The 13,249-nt window shown below is 30.7% G+C and overlaps 1 protein-coding gene across 1 annotated transcript; it reads left to right on the top strand.

The window, feature by feature from the left end:
- The first annotated feature begins 8,376 nt into the window (after positions 1-8,376).
- On the top strand, positions 8,377-12,763 carry LOC132729745 (E3 ubiquitin-protein ligase TRIM71-like). The gene is made up of 2 exons (XM_060715574.1): positions 8,377-8,513; positions 10,634-12,763. Exon 2 carries the CDS (start codon positions 10,641-10,643, stop codon positions 12,363-12,365), a length of 1,725 nt encoding a protein of 574 aa, XP_060571557.1. The 5' UTR covers positions 8,377-8,513; positions 10,634-10,640; the 3' UTR covers positions 12,366-12,763.
- The last annotated feature ends 486 nt before the right edge of the window (positions 12,764-13,249 follow it).

The raw sequence follows: 13,249 nt of genomic DNA, 5'->3' as shown, positions 1-13,249 counted from the left end.
TTGTTTGGGGTCCGCCTGGGCTCCTTGCTACTAGTTCTTGTTGCTAGGTCATGTGGGGGTTGCGTTCATTGAACGCCGCCTTTCCTTGTTGATCTTGTTTATCATATTTTTATACCCTAATCAAGCAAGCTATATTCCTTATAGTTATATAATGCTTACAAGTGGATTATAACCAACAGGGCTGCTTGTGATGAACAAACCTCCAAAATACAATTAAAAACATTTCTGAAAAATGCCAGTACAAGAAGTTTGTCCAAAATATAAATATAACCAAATACAAATTATAAAACTTCAGCTTGTCTAAAATGTTGGTTCTACACACAGTCTTATAAGAAGTAAAAAGATGTAAATGTAACACATATGGCACCCTAAGAGCAATTTCTTAACTGAAATAAGATCGAAAGGTCATCTTTTCATCACCTAATTGTAGGGTCTATATGCAAAATTGTTCCGCAAACATTTTGTGGTCAGTCTTACCTTGAACATCAACAAATAGAAGTCATGTACTATTGATGACAAACATATTCATCAGATATAAAGGTTTGAAAACCAAGCGAGTTATTAAATTGAAAGAACTATGAGCCTCATATTTTGAAATTTTGAGACAAATAAGATAAATAATCGTTTGTTTTTCCCAAACATTCATGTTTGCTTTTCCCTATTTTAATGTTAAGTGGTTTTCGTATATTCGAATAAAATTCCAGGCCCTACTTAAAACGTCATTTGTTTGTTTGTTTGATTGGGGTTTTACGTAACACCGACACAGTATAAGTCATATGGCGATGTTCAAGCTTTACTGGTTGAGGAAGCCCTCAGGTGCCCTTCATTGCATTATTTCAGGCACGAACGGGCACCTGAGTATAACCACCGATGTTCCATAAGCTAGCTGGATAGCTTCCTCATATGAAAGAATCCAAAGTCCCTGATTCGAACCCAAGGCGGTGAGGGGCAAGTGGTTTTGAGTCAACGACCTTAACCACTCGGCCATTGACGCCCCATAAACGTCATTTAGACATCAGATACCACAAAAACACAAATATCAGTATTTATCCTACACTGTGCATCAACTTTTTTGTCCAAGTTTAATCTACTTATCCGTCTGATTTTTTTTAAAACTCCAAGTTTAAATCGTGTTTTACTCCATTTTAACTTCTGCTATATATGGTTAAACACTTATTCAGCAAAACATAAAACATAACTGCTGTAACTTGTAATTTTACTCATACTGCAGCAATCAATCGAACAAATTTCAACTTCAAATATATAAGAATGTTTTTTTTTTATATATTTCGTAGATTAAAATATTGCTGTAAAAGCAAACAAGGGATCATGCATGGTGTTCTTAGGATATAATAAATTTAAAATATGAGTTAACAAACAAAGCAAAGACACTTTCTAGTACATTATAGTATATTTGATTATTTACAGAAATTAAAGTACAAATATCTCTCCATGTAAAACCGTGCAAATATAATGATTGTTATGATTATGTAATCATGTTTTTGGTAGAGGTACATCAATGTATTATATCAGTCAAAAGCGGGCACAACAGTAGAGCTATTTCCCTTCCGTTAGGTAGCCAGATATAAAGAATCCAAAGTCCTTGACGGGATTAAATCCTACAGCGTTGAAGTGTCAGCGGTTTACAGTCCACCATTGAGCAAGATTTCTTGTATTCTTATGTATAACACAAAGAAAACATACCATATGTAATTAAATAGGATACCACGAGAACCAAAGTGACAATTTTTTATAGACCAAAGATTTATGATTATAAGAAAGGAAAAAAAAAGAAATTTTCTATCATCGTTACCCCAGTGTCAATGTAATATGAATTATAATACACGGGAAAATAAATTTAAAACAAATTAAATAGATTTGACAAACTTTTATGAAACAGAGTCGTTAAAAAATAATCAAACAGCATAATAGAAAAGAAAGAATTTGAATGAAAGAATATTCGAGAGTAAAACTGTATTTCCTACTGGTAAGTAAAAGACAGAAGAACAATTATTTTGTACACAGGGAAAATGTTTTACCACAACATATCAATAGTCAGAAAAGAAATTCGTTCAGATAAATCAATCTAATTTCATTCACATCTTGAAAGTTTTTTTTACAAAATTAATGAAAAATATAGAATGAATAATTTTTGATAGATTTTAAGTCACTTTAAATCAGTCTTACTTCTTACATTTTTTAAAGGACATTATTCAATGTTAATGAAAAATAAATTATAAGAATTAAAAGTGCGTTTTTTGCATACATTTTCTCATTTCATTCACATCTTTTCTTTTTTTTAAGTTATGTTAAGAGATTTTTGCATACATTTTGCACACAAGCTTTCAAGTTATATAACATTTAAAGATGATAACATAAAGCCAAGATTTTCTTAAATAGATTCAACTTTCAAATATATTCAGATAAATTGAAGTCCAGATGACAAAGCTATAATAAGAATGATAATTGTTTTGTAAGCCGAAATTACTTAACATATTAAAATGACTTATTAACTACTCTAAATTCAATTAAAACAAACCTGAAAAATAAAACAAAAACATATTATTGCACAATAAACACATAAAAGTATGTAAAAACCAATATACATGTATATATAATTTAAAATAATAATAATGATATAAAAAAAATAATGATACAATGTTGCTTATATAAATCATGTACGTATGAATAACAAGTCAGTTTAATAATACAATGATATTGTGTATCAAAACATATTATACATGTATATAGAAATAACACACAATGTAGTCATCCAATCCCAAGAGCACTAGCAGATAATTTATCTTTGTACTTATCATGAAATAAAAATCGATGATTGTATCAAAAGATGGCAGATTTACACTGTAATAGTTGAACTTTCTTTATCTAATTATAATGTTGGAAGCGAAAGCTATTGTAAAAAGAAGATATTAAGGTAGTCTTACTGTAATACTCCCCCACCAAAAAAAATCTAACATCGGACAATATGGTAATGGGTCTTTTCAGGAACGATTTTTTTCATGATCTTCGGTATTTAATAATTTTTACTCGTTCGATCATACTCGGAATTAGGTACATAGCGATAAAGGATGAGTGTTTGTAAATTATATAATGTCCAAGATTTAGAAAAAATAACGTAAATACAGTAAGACTTCCTAAAGTGAGTGAAGGTTTAATACTAAATCCATTAATTGAATAAAATTATTCAATGCAATCCTCTAGCGAGCATAATATTATTTTTTTCAACAAGTACAATAAAATTAATAATAAATCTACAAGAATATAATATTCTTTATATTACATATCCAAAAAGAACTGTTTACTGTACAAATGAATAACATTTTTATTGATACGCTCATAGTGTGACTCTAACATTTTGTGCGTGTAATGCAAATAAAAAAAAGCTGGAACGTCGCGATATGACCTATATTGTGTCGATTTGACGTAAAACCCAAAACAAACGAACAAAATGAACCTGAGCATCTCAAAAGTCTCTAAATAAGGTACAATTTCGACCAAGACGGCAATTGTAAATCTCTATTGGTTATAGATATGAGACTCTGCAAGCAATACAGTATCTAAAAAATTTCTAAATTCACGAAGGGGTATAACTAAATGAAAAATCATGCTAGAGCATTATTGCATTTTAGAAAGTGACCCTCACTTTAGATGAAGAAGATATGTTTGAAGATTAAGTGAATACCCTAACAGTCATTCTTAACATAAAAAGTTGTACTTCAAAAACTATAACTCTAATGTCACTGTGTTATAAACTATGAATGCATGTTAGTTTCAACCTGAGCATCTCAAAAGTCTCTACCATGTTTACATGTATATAAATATTTGTATATAATGTACGACTCCGTTTTGATAAAACATTTCTACAACGCTTGATGCAAAGTGTTTCATTTTTAGTTTATCTACAAATAACATTAATATATTTCTATATAATGTATGATATTTGTATAAAATAGGTGCACTACTTTGTACAATGATTTTTTTATGTATTTCACTTTTAAGTTGACAACTCCATTGTTTAATTGTTTTGTTTTTAATTAAGAGTATGGAGGTGGAGCACAAGCAGGTTTTGTATGTCTGGGCTTGATTCCATTCATCTTCATATAAGACACTAACTGGGCAGGAACCTCTGCTAGAACTTCTTTCGCTAATGCTGCTTGTGAAATCTGGGGATTCTGTGATCCCATACGACTGATAAAATCTCGAAATGGTACAAACAGTAAAAAAATAAAAAGACGAATATTAATCTATCAAAGTAAAGATCAACAGAAAATGTTATTTTTACAATATTGCAATTAATATTGAAACATTCATTTTGATAACAGACGTTCTACGAATAATAAAGGGTCTTATATCATTTTTCCCACATTCCTGCCATTAAAAATATCACAATGAAAAGCTGTGTACTTTTGCCATTTTTCACCATTTACACTTGAATGGGTATAATTACAATTTAATTTAATATTAGAAAATGTGTTCTGGAATATTTGCATAGAACAAGTGTTAGCATTTTATTTTTTTCATTTTGCCAGAATTGTTTTCATTTTCATGTTCTTTTTTAACATAAATAATCAATAACTCACAAAACTCAGAAATATACTATAAAATCCATCAGGGTGTATATTTTTTAAAAAGAATGGGACAGTCTTCATATTTAAGGCAGTTCTTTCTTATTTCATTGTGAACATTTTTTATTGTTAATTATTGGTAAATGACCATTCTAACAGTTGACCTGTAAAATATGTATAGCTGATTCCGTTCAACTTGATTGAGAAACAACGATCATTATGTCACTTAAAAGTAATGCTCACTTAAAACATTGCAGATATTCAGTTCTACTAAATCAATACTTTACATCGAAATTAATTTTTGAAAGTAACAAGAGCAGTTTGAACCGGGTGATGCTCCCCGACTAGGTTTTGGACACAGAAAAGTATATCTTTTGTAGTTTCAGAGTTACATGTATGTCCCAGACAAAGTTCCAAGTGTGTTAATTCCAAACTTAGGCAAGGCAAAGTTACTGTTCTTTGCACTGCACTTTTACTCAATGATATATCTCCCGACTTGCGCGCGACACTTCGTCTCAATATGTTGATCATTTCTGTGAAATTATTGTAAAATCCGACTTCAAATAACGAAGTTATGGGTCGGACACGATTTTGCTGCAAGACCATGCTGTGACCTTGACCTTCAAGGTAGCAACCCAAATGTTGCGCGCGACACGTCGTCTCAATATGGTGATCTTTTCTGTGAAATAGTTGTAAAATCCAACTTCAAATAACGAAGTTATGGGTCGGACACGATTTTGCTTCAATGTCATGCTGTGACCATGACCTTCAAGGTAGCGACCCAAATGTTGCGCATGACACTTCGCCTCAATATGATCATTTCTTTGAAATACTTGTAAAATCCGAATTCAATTAACGAAGTTATGTGCCTGACACGATTTTGCTTCAAGGTCATGCTCTGAACTTGACTTTCAAGGTAGCAACTTAAATGTTACGCGCGACACGTCGTCCAATATTGTGATCATTTCTGTGAAATAGTTGTAAAATCCGACTTCAAATAACGAAGTTATGGGCCAGACACGATTTTGGTCATGCTGTGACCTTGACCTTCAAGGTAGCGACCGAAATAATGCGCGCGACACGTCGTCTCAATATGGTAATTATTTCTTTGAAATAGTTGTAAAATCCGACTTCAAATAACAAAGTTATGGGCCGGACACGAATTCGGGACGTACGTACGCACGGACGGACTTCCAACCGAATTGGGATAAAGGGTCATTTCTATTGTTATTTTCTTCTGTTTAATAGAGGGACATGGCCCCTTATTCTATTGTTATAGAATGAATTCTATTGTTCTCTTTTGTTCTGTTTACAGTTCGATGGCCCCCTATCCCTATTCGATAGTGCGGACTGATGGACGGACGGACAACCCGGCGACTATATGCTCCCCCGAAATGTTTCGGGGAGCATAAAAATGAACTGTATTTGCTGAAAAGAATAAATAAGCACAGATTTTGTTTTTATAAGAACCATATTTCTTATCTACATACTTTTAAACTAAAGAAAACATAGTAATTTATAAATAATATCTTACACAATTATTAGTGATGTTAACTTTATGACTGGTAAGGTGGGGGAGCTGTGGCAGGTTGACGTTGTTTAGGGAAGATACTGTTTTGTTTCATATAGGTCGTAACCTGGTCCGGCACCTCAGCCAGAACTTCTTTAGCAAGGGCCGCTTGTGCTAACTGAAAGTTTTGTTCATTTCTGTTCACAAAATTTCTCATCGGAACAAACTGAAATCATAAATGTTAAGTTAGTGTGTGTGATTTGATGTTATTCAATTGTATATAACCCTTCCCTTGTTAAATATTCAATACATTGTCCCTTGTTTAATAGTCAATATCTTGTCAATTATTCAATCTGGTCAAAACCACTTATAGTTTGGGGACAATTCGTAAATGTTTAAGACTAACATGAGAACATTGCAGACCATGATCAGACAGCACAGACCTGCCACCTGATTTTGGTCTGCACCAGTTTCAGGCTAACTCAGTTGTAAACTTGTGGGTAGTGACTTGGCAATCATGTTTGAATTCTACCAAAAAACTTTCCTACTTTTGTTTCCCTAAATAAAATTAAAAAAGAAATACAAAACAAAAAACATTTGAGACTCAATTTTTAATACCTAAAATCCCTTAACTAAATGTTCTTTCTTGTAAATTGATTAAAAATTGAAAAGACTGTAAGAAAGCTGTTTAGATGTGATATTTGATGACATGGTACCAAACTACTGAAAACAGTGCATTTAGATCTGGTAAAGTTATTGTCCTTAATGGGGTCCTAATTAACAGGGTAAATAATGGACTAATCTTATTTTTCGATAAATCATAAATATCTTGTTTGTTTGAAAATGAAACAATTGTTTACCTTACTTAGATAGCAAATGATCCAATAGAAAATATAACTCGTAATTTTGGAAAATTTAAATTTCAAATTAAAAATGTCTGCTTCTTTTTTATGTTTATAGTTCATTTTCTATCGCGATATATTAATATTTGTCATAGTTAGAAAATCAAATAAGAGCGCTTAAAATGCGTGCGGGGTTTGTTAGATGTAAGGCGGATTAGTTAGATCATACCGAAATGATCCTTTGTAAAAGTGTTCAGACTCATTTCGTGAATAATTTGCCATTACACAGTACATAAAAATCACCGCACAATTAGTGAATTGTAACCAATGAAATATGCTTTGGTAATTGAAACGTTTTAAAGGTAAATCATCAGTATTTAATCAAACATAATGCATTATCAAGATCTCCATCAAACTAAATATCTAATAATCCAGCATTTACACAGTCAATAGATAATTAACTTTTCTAATTGTTCGTGAATAATATCTTTTCGGAAATAATTCAACAATGGTGGGTTTCTGTAAATTGTTCAACATGAAATTCAAGAAAATATGCAACGTACAGGTTCTTGAATAATTATTGAGATGTTTAACTATGCTCATTAAGGTTTAAATTTATTATTTAAATTTTGTACAAAGACGTTATAACTTATTAGCTGGAATTCATGCAACACATGTGGTCTGACTTTATTTAGAATAGACAGACTAACGAAATAAAAAGGAAGAAAAAGAAACAACAACAAAAACATTGTTCATTTTGACATGGCAAACGCTATGATAAGACGTTATTTGAAAACATAATTTCACATTTTATTGATTACATTGTTGATCGCTGTAACATAGCTTTTGTTTTGTGTAATTTGAGTTGAACGTATAAATAAATTACAATTAACTGCGTATATCTATAGTATTTGCATTTAATATCCATTGAAATAACATACCTGTTTCAATAACCCTATTTATGTTGATAGATTTAAATATAAATGCATAGGGTTAACAAATTAAGTCCTTATTAACAGTTATCAACGCACAAATAAATCAGTTGAATTTTGGCGTATTTTTTAAACTTTCTTAAATTCAAATTTACGTTATCATATATCATATAAATTATATGTTCCCAGAAAGGTTTTTAACTTTTCTACATTTTTTTAACACAGTAAACCTATAAAGAGCAATTATACATATACAAGTAGGTTTAATTAATTTTGAAACTGTTACAAAAAGCCAAATCGTTTATATAAAAAAGAGATGAAGAGACATTTTATTTTTTATTTGACAGCAGAATCGATTATAATTATTGCCAAATCTAATATTTATGGAGTTATATATAAGAATATGATTTATCTCAATGTATGTAAAACTTTATTAAAACATTTGGTTCTACTATTTAATATATATATGATATAGATCTATGATATTTTTTTATAAATTTTTGTTAAATTAGTTCCGTGGCAAGGAAGATAAAAGATGTACCACTTGAAAAAGCATGTAAATTAAGTTGTTTCCCCTGGGTTCTATATTTAGAACTTCCGCATTCCAAAGTTCATGTTTGAACTGCAAAAGTAAGAAAGAAAGGTAAGAATATATACGTATATATATATTTTTTGTTGTAAAATATTTCAAAAGTAAGTGTGCACGTAGGAAAACGTCTATTCGCATATGTACAAATAAACATATTCAACTGCAAACACCGTAAATCTATGATTTATCGATGAATTGATAACCAAAATGTAGGTCACCTATTCAACAATAAATTAGAATTAGGTTCACAGGAAAGTACTTAATAGTTAAGTAGGGATACGTTGTATCCTTTTCTAAGGTAATAAAAATGTGGGCCTACTATATGACAGGCGCTTTAGTGTAAAATTAAGAATTATCAAAATGAGAAAATGGTCCGTTTTGTTGGCACAGGCTAAAACGCAGACGCTTATGAAGCCAATATAGGATATAAAGTAAAACGCAGACAATATAGATATAGAGTGTCTCTCGCAAGTACTATATACTCTATATTGTCTGCATTTTACTATATGTTCAAGGTTACTGTATGCCTGTGTGCTGTTTTGTTAAATATATTAAAGTTAATCGCTCCCAAAAAAGAAAAACAACCTTGGCCGATTATGTAATACACATTATATGTGGTAATACTTATCTTTATACAAGGTCTAGAGGCTATAAGCAATTAAATCATGCAAATATGAAGTCACACTTACCTTATCATAAACATCTATTATCAATAAGCGAGAAACGCAGACAATATAAATATAGATATATAGTGAAAAATGAATTTTGCAGACATGTATTTCTTTTATTAACACTATAGAACAGATAGTGAAATGCAGACGATATATAGTATATAGTACTTTCAAGAAACGAAGACAATATAGATATATAGTGAAAGTGAATTTTGCAGACATGTATTTCTTTTATTGACAGTATAGAACATATAGTAAAATACAGACGATATAAAGTATATAGTACTTACAAGAAGCGCAGATGATAAAGATATATAGTGAAAATGAATTTTGCAGACGTGTATTTCCTTTATTAACAGTATAGATCATAAAGTAAAATCAGGTACGTATATTAATATACGTACCTGGTAAAATGCAGACAATTTAGAGTACATAGTAATTGCAAGAAACGCAAATTATGTAGATATAAGTGATTTGATATGATAAACACTTTTTTTAATGAAATTATATTTATATTTTTACATCACAGTTCACATTGATTTTTTGTTGATTTTTTTTTTTTAATAATTGTAAATGCTTGATAACATTGTTTGATCAACTATTTGATGATTACTTCGTAGATGAACTAAGTATAAATATCAACTAAAAATATGTTCTGTTCTTAAAATTTCTTTTGAAAACTATTGTCCCCATTTAAGTTCTGCTCATTAAAGTTAATAAAATTTATATTAGACATTTTAACTTAAATTCATAAAAGTTAATTCAAATCAAGCATAGTATGTCTAAATCACTATTTATTTCTTATATTTATATCATCTTAACAAAAATCATAAAAAAAATATTTCTTTTTTTTAAATTCTAATTTATTATCAAACAGACAAATAATCATACCTACAAATCTCTAATATCTTAAAATTTTAATCTTAAAAATAAAAATCTAAACAGCTTTAAAGTGTCTTATTTACACCTTCTAGTTAAAACACTATATATCTTTTTTACTATACATGTATATCCTATATTGTCCACATAAGCGTCTGCGTTTTAGACCGACCCCGTTTTGTTAAAATCGAATATACATTTAAAGCGAAAGCAACATATATGTATGTCGAAAAAAAAATAAGAATGTGCATGGATTAATTTACGTTGATAATTTAATTAACTATTGAAATTTATATTCAAAAGTAAAACTATTGAAAAGGATTTTCAAACAACTTTAATTAACAGCCTGATTGTTGAGATACATGCATTCTTTATTTTATAGATAGATTATTTAATCTTGGATAATCAAACGTGTTGAACAAATTTGTATTACCTGACTAAATTGTGCAGATGAAAACAAAATATTTAAAGAGTAGGATTGACATTCATGTGTTTGATTTTAGATAATTCTCATTGAAAAGATGGTGAAGTTCAAGCAAGAATTATACTTAATGTCTTACTTATTACCCATGATAATAATTTATCTTCCGTAAAATACATGTTTCTTTCCGATCTTTATTCCAGATCAAATATGGAAGTGTCAGGGAAATTAGCTGTTTCTTCAGAACAAGATTCCAATCTTTACTGCCTTCCATGCGACCGAGATGGTTTAAAAGAACCAGATTTTGGTTATTGCCAGGACTGCGAGGAATATCTTTGTGAGAGTTGTTATAAACACCACAGGAAACCAAAACCTTCCATGAACCACGTTCTGCTTGATAAAGACAGAATGCCACAACAATCCAAGTCCGGGAATATAAAAAATGATCAAATAACTGATTTTTGTACGAAACATAGCGACAAACTACTGGAATTCTTTTGTAACACGCATAATTCTGATGTATGTTACGTTTGTATGACTCTAGAACACAAGCACTGCAAAGTAGACTATATTCAAAATGTTTCAGGAAATTTGTCTGGTGAGCTTGAAAAATTGATTTACAGAATGGAGACAGTGATTCAAAAGTGTAAATCTAATGTCAAAATTGCCGAGACTGCTACAACAAACATAGAACAAATGTACAAGGCCGTTGTTGAAGATATAAAAGTTTTTAGAAATGAAATAAACGAATGTCTGGATAAGATGGAAGCCGAAATTATGAGGGACGCTAAAACTCGTGCATTGACAGCAAAGTGTAAACAAGAAAATGTTAAAACAGGTAGCTTACATATCGCAGAGGGAATGTCAAGTACAATGTCAATGCTCAAGTTTCTGGGCGACGAAAACAAGCAGAACAAGCTGTTTATTGAGATGAAACATGCTGGACCTCAAGTTTCAAGACTGTCAGATCAAGAGAAACAATTAGTTGAAGATAATAAAACGGATGGCGAAGTAAACTTTATCCGAAACGAAATGATGCTTAGTCAGTTCAAACATAACACATCTCTAGGAACGATTTCTACATACGGGAGACCTTGTGCAGAAAGTGCAGTATATGTCCATTATGAAAGAACAATACAAGTGCAAAACTCCTCTGGTAACAGACAATGTAATATCTCTGGAATGGTACTGATTTCCTCAACAAATATGATCGTCGCTGACAAAAATAATAACAAAATTAAAATGATAAATATAGACGAAGAAACGCTATTATCAGAGATAATCCTGTCTTCATCACCACGAGATGTTATAAAACTTCCACAAAGTAGATTTGCTGTTGCATTATGTGATAAAAAGTTTATCCAGATAATGTCTTACACTGACATTAGTTTGTCTTTAGATCGTCGTATAGATGTCGGAGAAATATGTTATTGTGTAGCTTATTGTCAGGACAAGTTAGTAGTAGGATGTAATTATAATCCAGGAAAGCTGGTTATTCTGGATTTAGATGGAAATATCATACAGGTGTTTGATACTCCTGGATTGTTTGATGGACCCGAAAAGATTGTTTTCAACAGAGATAAGAAGTTCATGTATGTGTCTGATTACTTCTTTTGTAAAGGTCACAGCAAGTGTATGAAACTGGACTGGCAAGGTAATGTTCTACAAAGATTTGAGGATCAAGGATATAAATGTCCTCAAGGAATACAAGAGTTGGAAGATGGTACATTGTTAGTTTGCTACACAGAGAGTAGCAATATTGTAAGATTGTCGAGCAGCTTCAAGAAATGTGAAATTGTAGGATTAGAGAACATTTGTAATCCACTGGCTGTATTATACAATGATAGAGATCATAAACTTTACATAAGTTGTTCATCTGAAGAAGAAAGATATTCTAGTAATATAATCAAGATATTTAGTGTAAAATGGACTTAGAGATATGTAACCGTTGGAGTGTTATCTAGTATTTATAGAAGACAATTACCGTAATTATAAGAAACGGTAGTGTATCCATTTCATTTACTGTAAAGGAGAAAAATATTTCCAAAAGTATACGGACAGTGACATTTGTATAATATATTGTATCATATAATTTTGTCAATAAATATTTTAATTCACCAGAAATGATCTTTAAATTGATAAAAAAAAGCCCAGCAGTTAATACATTTAAGACATCCTAGTTACTTTTGAGATAAAAATAAATCAGTAGAGTTTCTTTTTGCTGGTATTTATGTATATTATTGTATTAGGTGAAACATAAATCAAGCGGAACATCTAGGAACAGCAAATAACGATAAGTGCGTGTTTGATAGAGAATAATGATAATTTGATCACTTTTCATGTATGCCTAATGCTTTTTCCTGTTTTTTGTTTGGGGTCCGCTTGGGCTCCTTGCTACTAGTTCTTGTTGCTAGGTTATGTGGGGGTTGCGTTCATTTAACGCCACCTTTCCTTGTTGATCTTGTTTATCATATTTTTATACCCTAATCAAGCAAGCTATATTCCTTATAGTTATATAATGTTTACAAGTGGATTATAACCAACAGGGCTGTTTGTGATGAACAAACCTCCAAAATACAATTAAAAAAAATTTCTGAAAAATGCCAGTACAAGAAGTTTGTCCAAAATATAAATATAACCAAATACAAACTATAAAACTTCAGCTTGTCTAAAATGTTGGTTCTACACACAGTCTTATAAGAAGTTAAAAGATGTAAATTTAACACACATGGCACTCTTAGAGGTAATCTTTTCATCACCTAGGGTCTATATGCAAAATTGTTCCGCAAACATTTTGTGGTCAGTCTTACCTTGAACAT

Source organism: Ruditapes philippinarum, unplaced genomic scaffold (assembly GCF_026571515.1).
Source record: "Ruditapes philippinarum isolate M1 unplaced genomic scaffold, ASM2657151v2 ctg3587_1_1_1_1, whole genome shotgun sequence".
In the NCBI taxonomy this organism is placed as follows: domain Eukaryota; kingdom Metazoa; phylum Mollusca; class Bivalvia; order Venerida; family Veneridae; genus Ruditapes; species Ruditapes philippinarum.
The sequence above is the reverse complement of the archived record's forward strand: the minus strand, read 5'-3'. Positions and strand labels throughout refer to the sequence as shown.

Excerpts from the sequence above, each read along its gene's own strand:
- LOC132729745 (XM_060715574.1), top strand. The coding sequence starts at position 10,641 with ATGGAAGTGTCAGGGAAATTAGCTGTTTCTTCAGAACAAGATTCCAAT.